The sequence below is a fragment of the Boleophthalmus pectinirostris genome, unplaced genomic scaffold, assembly GCF_026225935.1.
Source record: "Boleophthalmus pectinirostris isolate CB_2022bp ecotype Guang Dong unplaced genomic scaffold, ASM2622593v1 HiC_scaffold_5, whole genome shotgun sequence".
In the NCBI taxonomy this organism is placed as follows: domain Eukaryota; kingdom Metazoa; phylum Chordata; class Actinopteri; order Gobiiformes; family Gobiidae; genus Boleophthalmus; species Boleophthalmus pectinirostris.
Genome location: NW_026571404.1, coordinates 947,265 through 960,975, shown reverse-complemented (window position 1 = coordinate 960,975; position 13,711 = coordinate 947,265). Strand labels below are relative to the sequence as shown.

General features: G+C 45.4%; 1 protein-coding gene across 1 annotated transcript in view; it reads right to left on the bottom strand.

Annotated features, from left to right (window-relative positions):
* The window catches only part of birc6 (baculoviral IAP repeat containing 6), a 156,375-nt gene that overhangs the window by 101,278 nt on the left and 41,386 nt on the right, over positions 1 to 13,711 (bottom strand). Inside the window, 10 exon segments of the mRNA XM_055162377.1 lie at positions 927 to 1,132; positions 2,632 to 2,846; positions 5,850 to 5,949; positions 6,742 to 7,047; positions 9,669 to 9,856; positions 10,485 to 10,631; positions 10,707 to 10,840; positions 11,675 to 11,822; positions 12,423 to 12,520; positions 13,499 to 13,630. Of these exon segments, the coding sequence (XP_055018352.1) occupies positions 927 to 1,132; positions 2,632 to 2,846; positions 5,850 to 5,949; positions 6,742 to 7,047; positions 9,669 to 9,856; positions 10,485 to 10,631; positions 10,707 to 10,840; positions 11,675 to 11,822; positions 12,423 to 12,520; positions 13,499 to 13,630 (1,674 nt within the window).

The following is a 13,711-nucleotide window of genomic DNA, read 5'->3' as shown; positions in this document are numbered from 1 at the left end:
TTCTCCTTGGGTGGTGTCGGGGTGTTGTTCTTGGGTGATGTTTGGTGTTGGTGTTCTTGGGGTGATGTTTGGTGTTGTGGTGTGTCGTGTGGGGTTCTTGAGTGGTGTCGTGGGTGGTGTTCTTGGGTGATGTTTGGTGTCGTGGGTGGTGTTCTTTGGGTGATGTGGTTTCGTGGTGTTTCTGGGTGATGTTTGGTGTCGTGGGTGGTGTTCTTGGGTGATGTTTGGTGTCGTGGGTGTTGTTCTTGGGTGATGTTTGGTTTTGGGTGGGTTCTCTGTGTCGTGGTGGTGTTCTTGAGTGGTTTGGTGTCGTGGGTGTGTTCTTGGGTATGTTTGTGTTCGTGGTGTGGGTGATGTTTGGGTGTCGTGGGGTGTTCTTGGTGTGTTTGTGTCGTGGGTGGTGTTCTTGGTGATGTTTGTGTGTGTGTGTCGTGGGTGTGTTTTTGGGTGATGTTTGGTGTTGTGGGTGTGTCGTGGGTCTGGGTGGTGTTGTGGGGTGTTTTGGTGTTTTGTGGGTGCGTGTCGTGGGGTGTTCTGGGTGATGTTTGGTGTGTGGGTGGTGTTTTCGGGTGGGTGGTGTCGTGGGTGGGTTCTGGGTGCGGGTGGTGTCGTGGGTGTGTTCGTGGGTGTGGGGTGGTGTGTGGGGGTGTTCTGAGTGGTGTGTGGGTGTTGTTCTCGGTGTGGTGGTTGTGTGTCTGGGTGGTTTCGTGGTGTGTGTTGTGGTGGTGTCGTGGGTGGTGTGTGGTGGTGTTCTCGGGTGGTGTCGTGGGTGGTGTTCTCGGGTGATGTTCTCGGGTTTGTGTCGTTGGTGTCGTGGGTGTTGTTCTCAGGTGATGTTTGGTGTCGTGGGTGTTGTTTGGTGTCGTGGGTGGTGTTCTCGGGTGCGGGTGGTGTCGTGGGTGGTGTCGTGGGTGGTGTTCCTGTACCTGCACTGTATGTCCTCCTGCAGGGCGACCATCATGGTGAGGTGCTGCTCCACCTCGGGTTGGGGGCAGGGTTCTCCGTCTCTCAGCGGGTCGTGGCTCAGCTTCAGGTCGCTCTCCCAGGGCAGGATGTACGTGTGACCGTAGTAAAAACCCAGAGGGATCTTTGCCCGAGCGTTTGTGCTGCCGTAGCGACCGATCACCGTGATCTGACGAGACAGACGAACGAGAAGAGAGGAACGAGAGAGGAACGACAGAGGAACAGAGGAACAAGAGAACAACGAGAGGAAGACAGAGGAGAGAGAGAACGACAGAGGAACAAGAGAGAGACAGAGAACGACAGAGGAACGACAAACAAGAGAGGAACAAGAGAGAGGAACGACAGAGGAACAAGAGAGAGAACGACAGAGGAACAAGAGAGAGGAACGACAGAGGAACAAGAGAGAGGAACGACAGAGGAACGACAGAGGAACAAGAGAGAGAGAAACGACAGAGGAACAAGAGAGAGGAACGACAGAGGAACAAGAGAGGAACGACAGAGGAACAAGAGAGAGGACGACAGAGGAACAAGAGAGAGGAACGACAGAGGAACAAGAGAGAGGAACGACAGAGGAACAAGAGAGGAACGACAGAGGAAAGAGAACAGAGGAACAGAGGAACAAGGAAGAGGAAACGACAGAGAACGACAGAGGAACAGAGAGAGAGGAACGACAGAGGAACAAGAGAGGAACAGAGGACAGAGGAACAAGAGAGAGGAACGACAGAGGAACAAGAGAGGAACGACAGAGGAACAGAGAGAGAAGAGAGAGGAACAAGAGAGGAACGACAGAGGAACAAGAGAGAGGAACGACAGAGGAACAAGAGAGGAACGACAGAGGAACAAGAGAGGAACGACAGAGGAACAAGAGAGAACGACAGAGGAACAAGAGAGAGAGAACGACAGAGGAACAAGAGAGGAACGACAGAGGAACAAGAGAGGAACGACAGAGGAACAAGAGAGGAACGACAGAGGAACAACAGGACAGAGGAACGACAGAGAGACAGAGAACAGAGAACGACAGAGAACAAGAGAGGACAAGAGAGAGGAACGACAGAGGAACAAGAGAGGAACGACAGAGGAACAAGAGAGGAACGACAGAGGAACAAGAGAGGAACGACAGAGGAACAAGAGGAGAAGAGAGAGGAGTTAGTTTGTGGTTCCACCATGATTAAAAAAAAAAGAAATGAAAAGGGTCTAAAAACGTTCTGAGGCGACTGTAGAAGCTCCTCAGATGTTGTCATCAGAAAAGTTGTTATTGTTCAGTTGTTAACTTCACATGAATTTAACATTAAATGTCCTGGTTTAGTCCTGGTTTAGTCCTTCAGTTTGTTCCTGGTTTCAGTCCTGGTCAGTCCTGGTTCAGTCCTGTTAGTCCTTAGACCTGGTTTAGACCTGGTTTAGACCTGGTTCAGTCCTGGTTATGGTCCTGGTTTAGACCTGGTTCAGTTCTGGTTTACCTGGTTTAGACCTGGTTTATCCTGGTTCCTGGAGTCCTGGTTCAGTCCTGGTTTAGTCCTGGTTTCTGGTTTAGTCCTGGTTTAGACCTGGTAGTCCTGGTTTAGTCCTGTTAGACCTGGGTTCAGTTCTGGTTTTGACCTGGTTCAGTCCTGGTTTAGTCCTGGTTTAGACCTGGTTCAGACCCGGTTTAGACCCGGTTTTAAAGTGCACCTTCATGAAGCGGCAGACAGGGGGCGGCAGCAGGTCGTGCAGGATGAGCGAGTGGGTGCTGATGTCGGTCGCCACGACGAGGCGGCGTCCGTCCACCTCCTCGCCGAGCGTCCACACGTCGATGGACAGAGACGCCAAGTCCGAACAAACCGGGATCAGAGCGTCTGTGAGGAGCACCGGACGACCGAAGTCCAGGGTCACGAACCGACGAGCTCCTGCAGAAGAGAAGAAGACGAGAAGGAGAGAGGAGAACAGAGAGAAGAGAACAGAGAGAGGAGAGAGGAGAACAGAGAGAGAGAAGAGAACAGAGAGAGGAGAGAAGAGAACAGAGAGAGAGAGAGGAGGAGAGAGAGAACAGAGAGAGGAGAACAGAGAGAGAGAGGAGAGAACAGAGAGAGGAGAACAGAGAGAGAGGAGAGGAGAGAACAGAGAGAGAGAGAAGAGAGAGAGAAGAGAACAGAGAGAGAGAGAGAGAGAGAGAGAGAACAGAGAGAGAGAAGAGAGAGAGAGAGAGAGAACAGAGAGAGAGAGAGGAGAACAGAGAGAAGAGAGAGAGAGGAGAGAGAACAGAGAGAGAGAGGAGAAGAGAACAGAGAGAGAGAGAGAGAGAGAGAACAGAGGAGAGAGAACAGAGAGAGAGAGAGAGAACAGAGAGAGAGAGAGAGAGAGAAGAGAGAGAGAGAGAGAGAGAGAAAGAGAGAGAGAGAGAGAGAGGAGAACAGAGAGAGAGAGAGAGAGAGAGAAGAGAGAGAACAGAGAGAAGAGACAGAGAGAGGAGAGAGAGAACAGAGAGAGAGAGAGAACAGAGAGAGGAGAGAGAAAGAGAACAGAGAAGAGAGAGAAGAGAGAGAGAGAGAGAGAACAGAGAGAGGAGAGAAGAGAACAGAGAGAGAGGAGAGAAGAACAGAGAGAGAGAGAAGAGAGAGAGAGAGAGAGAGAGAGAGAGAGAGAGAGAGAGGAGAGAGAGAGAGAGAGAAGAGAACAGAGAGAGAGAGAGAGAGAACAGAGAGAGAGAGAAGAGAACAGAGAGAGGAGAGAAGAGAACAGAGAGAGAGAGAGAGAGAAGAGAACAGAGAGAGGAGAGAAGAGAACAGAGAGAGGAGAGAGAGAGAGAGAGGAGAGAGAACAGAGAGAGAGGAGAAGAGAACAGAGAGAGAGAGAGAGAGAGAGAGAGAGAAGAGAGAGAAGAGAGAACAGAGAGAGGAGAGAAGAGAGAACAGAGAGAGAGAGAGAACAGAGAGAGAGAGAAGAGAACAGAGAGAGAGAGAGAAGAGAACAGAGAGAGAGAGAGAAGAGAGACAGAGAGAGAGAGAGAGAGAAGAGAGACAGAGAACAGAGAGAGAGAGAGAGAACAGAGAGAGAGAGAGAGAGAGACAGAGAGAACAGAGAGAGAGAGAGACGAGAGAGAGAGAGAGAGAGAACAGAGAGAGAGAGAGGAGAGGAGAGAGAGAGAGAGAGAGAAGAAGAGAACAGAGAGAGAGAGAGAGAGAGAGAAGAGAACAGAGAGAGAGAGAGAGAGAGAGAAGAGAACAGAGAGAGAGAGAGAGAGAACAGAGAGAGAGAGGAGAGAGAGGAGAAGAGAGAGAGAGAGAGAGAAGAGAAGAGAGAGAGAACAGAACAGAGAGAGAGAGGAGAGAAGAGAACAGAGAGAGAGGAGAAGAGAACAGAGAGAGAGAACAGAGAGAGAGAAGAGAGAGAGAGAGAGAGAGAGAGAGAGAAGAGAGAGAGAGGAGAAGAGAACAGAGAGAGAGAGAGAGAGAGAGAGAGAAGAGACAGAGAGAGAGAGAGAACAGAGAGAGAGAAAGAGAGAGAGAGAACAGAGGAGAGAGAGAGAGAGAGAGGAGAACAGAGAGAGGAGAGAGGAGAACAGAGAGAGGAGAGAAGAGGTGAGACGGAACGAGAAAGAGGTTTTTTATCATCAGCACAGTTCTGGAAAGTCTGAAAATATAATACGATTAAAAAAGTCTGGAGTCTTTTTATCATTTTACTTTCAGGTAACAAAAGTAAATAAAACTACAATTACACGGAGCACTGACAGTAGCAGTATTTGTAGTATTTGTAGTAGCAGTAGTAGTAGTATTAGAAGTATTTGTAGTCTTTGTAGAAGTAGTAGTAGTATTAGTAGTATTTGTAGTAGCAGTAGTATTTGTAGTAGTATTTATAGTAGTATTTGTAGTAGTTGTAGTATTTGTAGTATTTATAGTAGTCGTAGTATTTGTAGTATTTGTAGAAGTAGTAGTATTAGTAGTATTTGTAATAGTATTTGTAGTATTTGTAGTATTAGTAGTATTTTTAGTAGTATTTGTAGTATTTGTAGTAGTAGTATTAGTAGTAGTAGTATTTAGTAGTATTTGTAGTAGTATTTGTAGTAGTATTTGTAGTAGTTGTAGTAGTATTTGTAGTATTTATAGTATTTATAGTAGTCGTAGTATTTGTAGTATTTGTAGAAGTAGTAGTATTAGTAGTATTTGTAATAGTATTTGTAGTATTCGTAGTAGTATTTGTAGTAGTATTTGTAGTATTCATAGTATTTGTAGTAGTATTTGTAGTAGTATTTGTAGTAGTATTTGTAGAGTAGTATTTGTAGTATTGTAGTAGTATTTGTAGTAGTATTTGTAGTAGTATTTGTAGTAGTTGTAGTAGTATTTGTAGTATTTATAGTATTTGTAGTATTTATAGTATTTGTAGAAGTAGTAGTATTAGTAGTATTTGTAATAGTATTTGTAGTATTCGTAGTAGTAGTAGTATTTGTAGTAGTATTTGTAGTATTTGTAGTAGTATGTAGTAGTAGTAGTTTGTAGTAGTATTTGTAGTAGTATTTGTTGTAGTATTAGTAGTTGTAGTATTTGTAGTAGTATTTAGTATTTGTAGTATTTGTAGTAGTATTTGTAGTAGTATTTTGTAGTATTTGTAGTATTTTGTAGTATTTGTAGTAGTATTTGTAGTATTTGTAGTAGTATTTGTAGTAGTATTTGTAGTAGTATTTGTAGTAGTATTTGTAGTATTTGTAGTAGTATTTGTAGTATTTGTAGTAGTATTTGTAGTAGTATTTGTAGTAGTATTTGTAGTAGTATTTGTAGTATTTGTAGTATTTGTAGTAGTATTGTAGTAGTATTTGTAGTAGTATTTGTAGTATTTGTAGTAGTATTTGTAATAGTATTTGTAGTATTTAGTAGTATTTGTAGTAGTATTTGTAGTATTTGTATTTGTAGTTTTACCTGAGTGCATGCGTTCGATGATGATGGACTGATGAGGAGGCGGCTGCAGGAAGTGAGACGCCTGAGAAATGGCCAGAGCCAAACCGCTGCCCATCGCCCCCTACAGACACACAACAGAACTACAGCTAAAACACACAATAACACACCACACACACAACAACACACAACACACACACACAAACACACAGCCCATCGCCCCCTACAGACACACAACAGAACTACAGCTCAGAGACACAATAACACACAACACACACACACCACACAACACACACAGCCCATCGCCCCCTACAGACACACAACAGAACTACAACTCAGAGACACACCACACACACAACAACACTGATGTGTGTGTGGTGTGTGTGTGGTGTGTGTGTGGTGTGTGTGTGGTGTGTGTGTGTGTGTGTGTGTGTGTGTGTGTGTGTGTGTGTGTGTGTGTGGTGTGTGTGTGATAATCCTTGTGTCATTCATTCATTTTTCAAAATAAAACCAAAAATAGGAAGACAAAACAACTACAGTTTTCTTCATTATTTGTCTCCAAAACCAAAATGTAAAAACAGATAATGATTTGGTTTTTCAGTTTTTGATTTAGTGTTTAAATGAAAAATTATTTTTCCATTTTTCATTTAAACACAAAATCAAAATCAACTAAAAAAAACTAATCATTATCAGTTTTTACATTTTGGTTTTGGAGACAAATAATGAAGAAAACTGTAGTTGTTTTGTCTTCCTATTTTTGGTTTTATTTTGAAAAATGAATGAATGACACACGGATTGTGTGACGTGTGTGTTGTGTGTGTTGTGTGTGTGTTGTTGTGCGTCACCTGTTTGGTCTTGTGTGCGTTCTTGTGCGTTGTGTGTGTTGTGTGTTGTTGTGTGTGTTGTTGTGCGTCACCTGTTTGGTCTTGTGTGTGTTCTTGTGCGTCGCCAGGTTGACGGGACTCGGGTCCATCATGGATCCGGGGAACAGGTGGGCGAGCTCGGCGCTGAAGGCGGCGGACACGGCCTCGTTGGGCGGCGTGAGGGGCGGAGTCATGAAGAGGGGAGTGGTCTTTGGAGTGGGCGGGATCACGTCCGACGGGTGGATGAAAAAACCCGGAGCCGCGGACGAGTTGGAAGGCACTGAGTTATGGAGATGCCCCGAGGCGGCCGCGGCGGCAGCAGAGGTCGTCTGGTGCAGTTTGGCTTCAAGTTTTGCTTTCTGTAAAAACACAGAGTTTAGATTTGTGTAAAGACAGAGACGTGGTCAAACGTTGGTCTGGTACAGGGAGACGGTAAAAGACTCGACAGGTTTCAGGATCATCAAAATCAGATGGAGTCAGGAGGTAAAGAGACGCACAGAACCTCGTTTACCGACTCGACGCCAAAACACTAAAGGACCGTTCACACCAAAGAGTCAAAAAACGTCTTGACGCCTCTGTTTGGACGCCTTTGCATTTGAGTTTCGACGCCCCCGACGAACGGGACGAACGGGAGAAAAATACTTAACGCGCGTCCGTTGTCCTGGTAACAAGAGCCTGGTCCCGCTTTTTTCCAGACTGATAAGAGTGTTTTTATGACATAAAACATCGCTGGAGGAGATCGGGTCGACGACTGGGGCATGTTTATATTTATACTCCACTAATGACACTGGATCAGTCCCGGTCTGGTCCCGGTCTGGTCCCGGTCTGGTCCCGGTCTGGTCCCGGTCTGGTCCCGGTCTGGTCCCGGTCTGGTCCTCGCGAGCCGCTCGGTGATTGTGGTGTATATAATTATGTTCCGTTCATGTTTGTGGTTCTGGTTCTGGGGTTTTTCTTCCTGATAATAACGTCGCTGCGTCTCTGGATACTCGTCTCTGATTGGTCGACGCGGTGTGTCTGACGCGAAAAGTTCAGCATTTTCAACTTCTTGACGCTGATGCCTTGGACGCGCGTCTAGAGCGTCGAGGCCATAACGCTCAAGACGTGCCGCACTGATGCCGAAGACGCGTCGCAAAACGCAGGAGGCTCTAGTCGCACGTCCACATCGACTTTACATAGAAACTGGACGATTTGACGCTTTGGTGTGAACGAACCTTTAAACTGTGTTCAGTCTGTGGTCGCTGCAGCCGCTCGAATCAGGAGAAAGACAAACGTTTTTTTTCGTGTATTCAAAGTGTTGTGTTATAAGGGAGTTAGTTTCAAAAAATATACAGAAAAAAAAGCAGATAAAAGTGGATCGACAAACTCCAGATAAAAACAGGAGGTGAGGAAACGGTCAGGATTGTGTCATTTACTAATTCAGATTTTCAAAGGTTTTTTTTTGGACAGTTTAGAAAGACGAATCATCGTGAGTGACGGTAAACTGCTGCATTATAGATCCAGACTTGTCTCGCAGAAAGCTTCATGTGGTGCCCATTTTATGAACTTACTGTTGTAATTTGGTGTTTATACCTTTTCAACCAGATACAAAACAGTTTTCTCCTCCAGGTTTTTAAAGTCTTTCATTTCGTTCAGTGTTTATGACGTCTGCAGCACCACATCATTACCTCCACCAAGGAGGTTATGTTTTTGCCGGTGTTTGTTTGTTTGTTTGTTTGTTTGTCTGTCTGTCTATTTGTTTGTTTGTTTGTTTGTCTGTTAGCAACGTAACTCAAAAAGTTATGGACCGATTTTGATGAAATTTTCAGGATTTGTTGGAAATGTGAAAAGGAAGAACTGATTTCATTTTGGGGCTGATCCGGAAGAAATCCTGGATTCTGGATCACTTTGAAATTTTAGTTCACATTGTGGTAAATGGGGCCAAAGATTTTGTTTCTCAATATCTCGGTTAATTATTGACCAAACCCCATGAAATTTGACTCAGGGATGGACAATGGGATCCTCTTTCATATTCCAAATTGAAAGATACGAGACAAATATTTATGGAAAACACAATTAATATGAGGGGGACTGTCGTCCTTGGCGGAGTCTGCGCTCTCTGACTGCTTTTCTAGTTTATTATTTCCACTTCTCCACATCGTACGGGTCAGAACCGATATTTAGACCGATTTTTTATTTTTTTTGCGATACTGAGTCTCTGTCCGTTCAAAGCAAACAAAATTGGCCGGTGTGTTTGGTTCGTGCTCTGTGATTGGCCGGTCTGTTTCCATCGTGCTCTGTGATTGGCCGGTGCGTTTTGTTCGTGCTCTGTGATTGGCCGGTGTGTTTGGTTCGTGCTCTGTGATTGGCCGGTGTGTTTGGTTCGTGCTCTGTGATTGGCCGGTGTGTTTGGTTCGTGCTCTGTGATTGGCCGGTGTGTTTTCGTGCTCTGTGATTGGCCGGTGTTTCCTGTCGTGCTCTGTGATTGGCCGGTGTGTTTCCTGTCGTGCTCTGTGATTGGCGGTGTGTTTCCTGTCGTGCTCTGTGATTGCCGTCGTGCTCTGTGATTGGCCGGTGTGTTTGGTTCGTGCTCTGTGATTGGCCGGTGTGTTTGGTTCGTGCTCTGTGATTGGCCGGTGTGTTTCCTGTCGTGCTCTGTGATTGGCCGGTGTGTTTCCTGTCGTGCTCTGTGATTGGCCGGTGTGTTTCCGTCGTGCTCTGTGATTGGCCTGTGTGTTTCCGTCGTGCTCTGTGATTGGCCTGTGTGTTTCCTGTCGTGCTCTGTGATTGGCCTGTGTGTTTCCATCGTGCTCTGTGATTGGCCTGTGTGTTTCCTGTCGTGCTCTGTGATTGGCCGGTGTGTTTGGTTCGTGCTCTGTGATTGGCCGGTGTGTTTCCTGTCGTGCTCTGTGATTGGCCGGTGTGTTTCCTGTCGTGCTCTGTGATTGGCCGGTGTGTTTCCGTCGTGCTCTGTGATTGGCCGGCGTTTCATACGTACACAGACCTGTTGCTGCAGTTTGAGCAGCTGCTGTTGTTTCTCCTGGAGGACCTGCAGCTGTTGTTCTGCAGAGACCATGGCGTGGGACAGAGACTGAAGCGCCACCTGAGCCGCCGAGCTCAGAGCCGTGGAAGCTTCACCCACCGACGCCGAGGAGAGAGGCCCGACCGTGGGAGGAACGCCGAACGAACTCACTGCACAGAACACACACACGGGAGGGTTAGAAGCACGAACGCAGCGAGTTTAATTAAACACTGAAAACTCCTGAGAAGGTACGGCATGATTCTAGTCAAGTCCTGATGAAGATCAACACATTCTGCCTTTAACCGTTTAAATAAATATCTTTTATTTCTACTTTCTGGAGTGCCTGGATTTAATTTTTTCTAAATTTTGATCCATTTTCCATTTTCCAAGAGCGAGGAACACCTGGAGCAGCCACAGTTTTGTTCAACTAGTGAGAAGGTTTTGTGTAAAGTTTTCAATTATAAACTGGATTCAAAACAGTTTTAATTTAAATTAAAACACGGCACTGGAGTAAAGTATAAAACACGGAGCTGGAGTAAAATCTAAAACACGGAGCTGGAGTAAAAGTATAAAACACGGAGCTGGAGTAAAATCTAAAACACGGAGCCGGAGTAAAGTCTAAAAGAGTAAAATATAAAACACGGAGCTGGAGTAAAGTATAAAACACGGAGCCGGAGTAAAATATAAAACACGGAGCCGGAGTAAAGTATAAAACACAGAGCCGGAGTAAAGTTAAAAACAAGGAGCTGGAGTAAAGTCTAAAAGAGTAAAATATTAAAATTGGAGCTGGAGCGTTACCAGTGAACATGCTGGCGTCGTCTCTCTCCACTCGAGTCCCGTCGCTGGTGGAGATGCAGCTGAAGTGAAGAGGCTCCACCTCCAAAAGTCCAGTGAGAGACGTGAAACTGCCCTCAGCTGCTGCACAACTGCTCACTTTACCGTTCCCTACAGAAGAACATTCACGTGAGAACAGAGGAAGAGGAAGAGAAGAGGAGATATTTTGATATTTAGAGTTTTTACCTGAGAGTATTTCGGACAGGTCGATCTCATCAGACTGGACTCCGATGCTGCTGTTGTAGGCGTTTTTACAGGAAGATCCACTCACCTCCAGATCAAACAGAACTGGGTCAAAAGGAGAACTGTACAGACCGTACCTAGAACACAAGACACACAGAACAGGTCACTTTTACTCCTGTTTCACTCTTTCCTTCACAGGAACATTCAGAGCTTTCAGCAGCGCCCTCTGGTGGTCAGCCAGGATCCACAGCACAGTAGTCACAAACTTTACTTATTTCAAACTAGAACTGGGGTCAGAACTAAAGCAGAACTAAAACCAGGTGTAAACCAGGTCTAAACCAAGTCTAGACCAGAACTAAACCCAGAACTAAACCAGGAACTAAACTAGGTCTTAACCAGGTCTAAACCAGAACCTAAAACCAGGACTACATAGAACAAAACCAGAACTAAAACCAGGTCTAAACCAGTCTAAAACCAGGTCTAAACTAAACTAAAACCAAGACTAAACCAGAACTACACCAGAACTAAAACCAGGTCTAAACGAGGAGTAAAACAGGATTTAACCAGGACTAAAAAATGCAGCGTGCACTGAAAAAATAAAATATTGTCGGACATAAAACTGGTCCGTGGCACAAAAAGGTTGAGGACCACTGATCTAGAACATCTCTAGAACATCTCGCTCATCTGTAAATTCTGATCTGAATGTTTCTTTAGACGTTCTGTGATGGGACAGTCGTTTTTCACACACACAGCAGCAAAAAACTGGAACACACTTCAGCTGAATTTAAAACCTGCACTGACTCCCACACTTTGTCTCCTGGGATAAAACGTCTTTTGAGCAGAAGAACGTCAACATCAGGCTTCTTCAAGATTCAACATTCTGCCTGACTGTACTACGGGTTTATTGTGTCTCTGTTGATGAATTATTTATTTGTCTGTATACAGTTTATAGTTTGCTCAGATAAATGCACCTGGTCTGTAAGAGCGCCTCCAGTGGAGTGAGGCGGTCCTGCAGCTGCCGGGACACAGCGGTGAGTAACGAGGCACAGGCGGAGCTGCATCCGGCCAAATCCTCCTCCTTCACGTAGTTCAGCAGCACAAAGTACCAGAACACTGAACCTGAACCAAACAAACACGAGGAACATCTTTAACACTACAGTCTTTGACATAAAGTACAAATGTGATGTGTGTACTGTGTGTGTGTACTGTGTGTGTGTGTACTGTGTGTGTGTGTGTACTGTGTGTGTACTGCGTGTGTGTGTACTGCGTGTGTGTGTCGTGTGTGTACTGTGTGTGTGTGTACTGCGTGTGTGTGTGTGTACTGCGTGTGTGTACTGCGTGTGTGTACTGCGTGTGTGTACTGTGTGTGTACTGCGTGTGTGTACGTGTGTGTGTGTACTGCGTGTGTGTACTGCGTGTGTGTGTGTACTGCGTGTGTGTGTGTACTGCGTGTGTGTGTGTGTGTACTGCGTGTGTGTGTACTGCTGTGTGTGTGTGTGTACGTGTGTGTGTGTACTGCGTGTGTGTACTGCGTGTGTGTACGTGTGTGTGTGTACTGCGTGTGTGTGTACTGCGTGTGTGTGTACTGCGTGTGTGTGTGTGTGTGTACTGCGTGTGTGTGTGTGTGTGTACTGCGTGTGTGTGTACTGCGTGTGTGTACTGCGTGTGTGTACGTGTGTGTGTGTGTGTACTGTGTGTACTGTGCGTGTGTGTACTGACCCCCGGTGGCGGCTGCAGGTAGATAAGGCATATTCTCAATAAGAGCTTTGAGCAGACTCACTCCGAACCCCTGCTGAGCCGACTCCCCTTTACCGTTACTATGGAGACAAGAAAACTGTTTACAGTCGCAGGTTTCAGACGACGTCTCGTTGACGTCACTAAAAACAGATGAGGTCAGGAAGTAAAGACGGACGCACAGGACCCGTTTACCTCCGCTGACTCAGCACCAAAATGCATCATTTCTGAGCAGTTTATGGTCACTGCAACAGCTCGAATCGGGAAGAAGACAAACGTTTTTTTTTTTTACATGTACCGAAAGTGGTGCGTCACACTGGAGTTAGTTTTAAAAAATGTAAAGAAAAAAGTGGATCGACAATCTCCAGCTAAAAACAGGAGGTGCAGAAACATGAGATGCTCGAGTTTGCAGAGACTTTCAAACTGATCACGATTGTGTCATTTATTAATTAATATTTTCAAAAAACAATCACATTTAGAAAGACGAGCGTCATAAGTGACAGTATCTGTAACTGTTTCATTATAGGTCATAACGTGTCATGCAAAAAGCTTTATGTGCTGCTCATTTTATGATCTTACTGTTGTAATTTGGTGGTTTATACCTTTTTAATCATTATTGTAGGTTATCTTAGTGCAGCGGCTGATTTTAATTCTAAATAGTTGCCCACCTCCGGCTTTTAAAGTCTTTCATTTTGCTCAGTGTAATAAAAAGTCTGCAGATCATTATTATATTCAACGCCTCAACGCCGGGAAAATCCTCCAAACTGTATGAAAAGTCTGACTTCTCCAGATCGTACGGGTCAGAACCGACATTTAGACTCGAGATTGGGTCTGTGTCGGCCTCGTGCTGAGTTTTGAAGTGGAGCAAAACACTTCCTGCTCCATCTGAATTTCGTGCATCATCAGGGTCACGTTGTGAAACCCGGCAATACAATAGCATTTCTATTAAAGACAAGGTCCATTCTCCTGCTGTATTTATCCAACCACAACATCTGCACGTTCACTTTTTTTTTACATTTGACCGTCTCAGGTGTAAACACAAACACACAGGCGTTTCTGACCTGATACAAAGTGCGAGGAAGCGGGCACATTTGTGGGCGATGCTGCGTCCGGCCTCGAAGAAACAAACTCTGACGATGTCGTTTAACCTGAGGCGAGTTTTCAGGAGCAGAGCCTCTTTCCCCTCCTTCAGACTGAGGAGACACAAGAGGAACAGGTTTACACAGAGACGGAACTGTCTTTGAGATCATATCAGCACAGTAGGAATCTCTCAC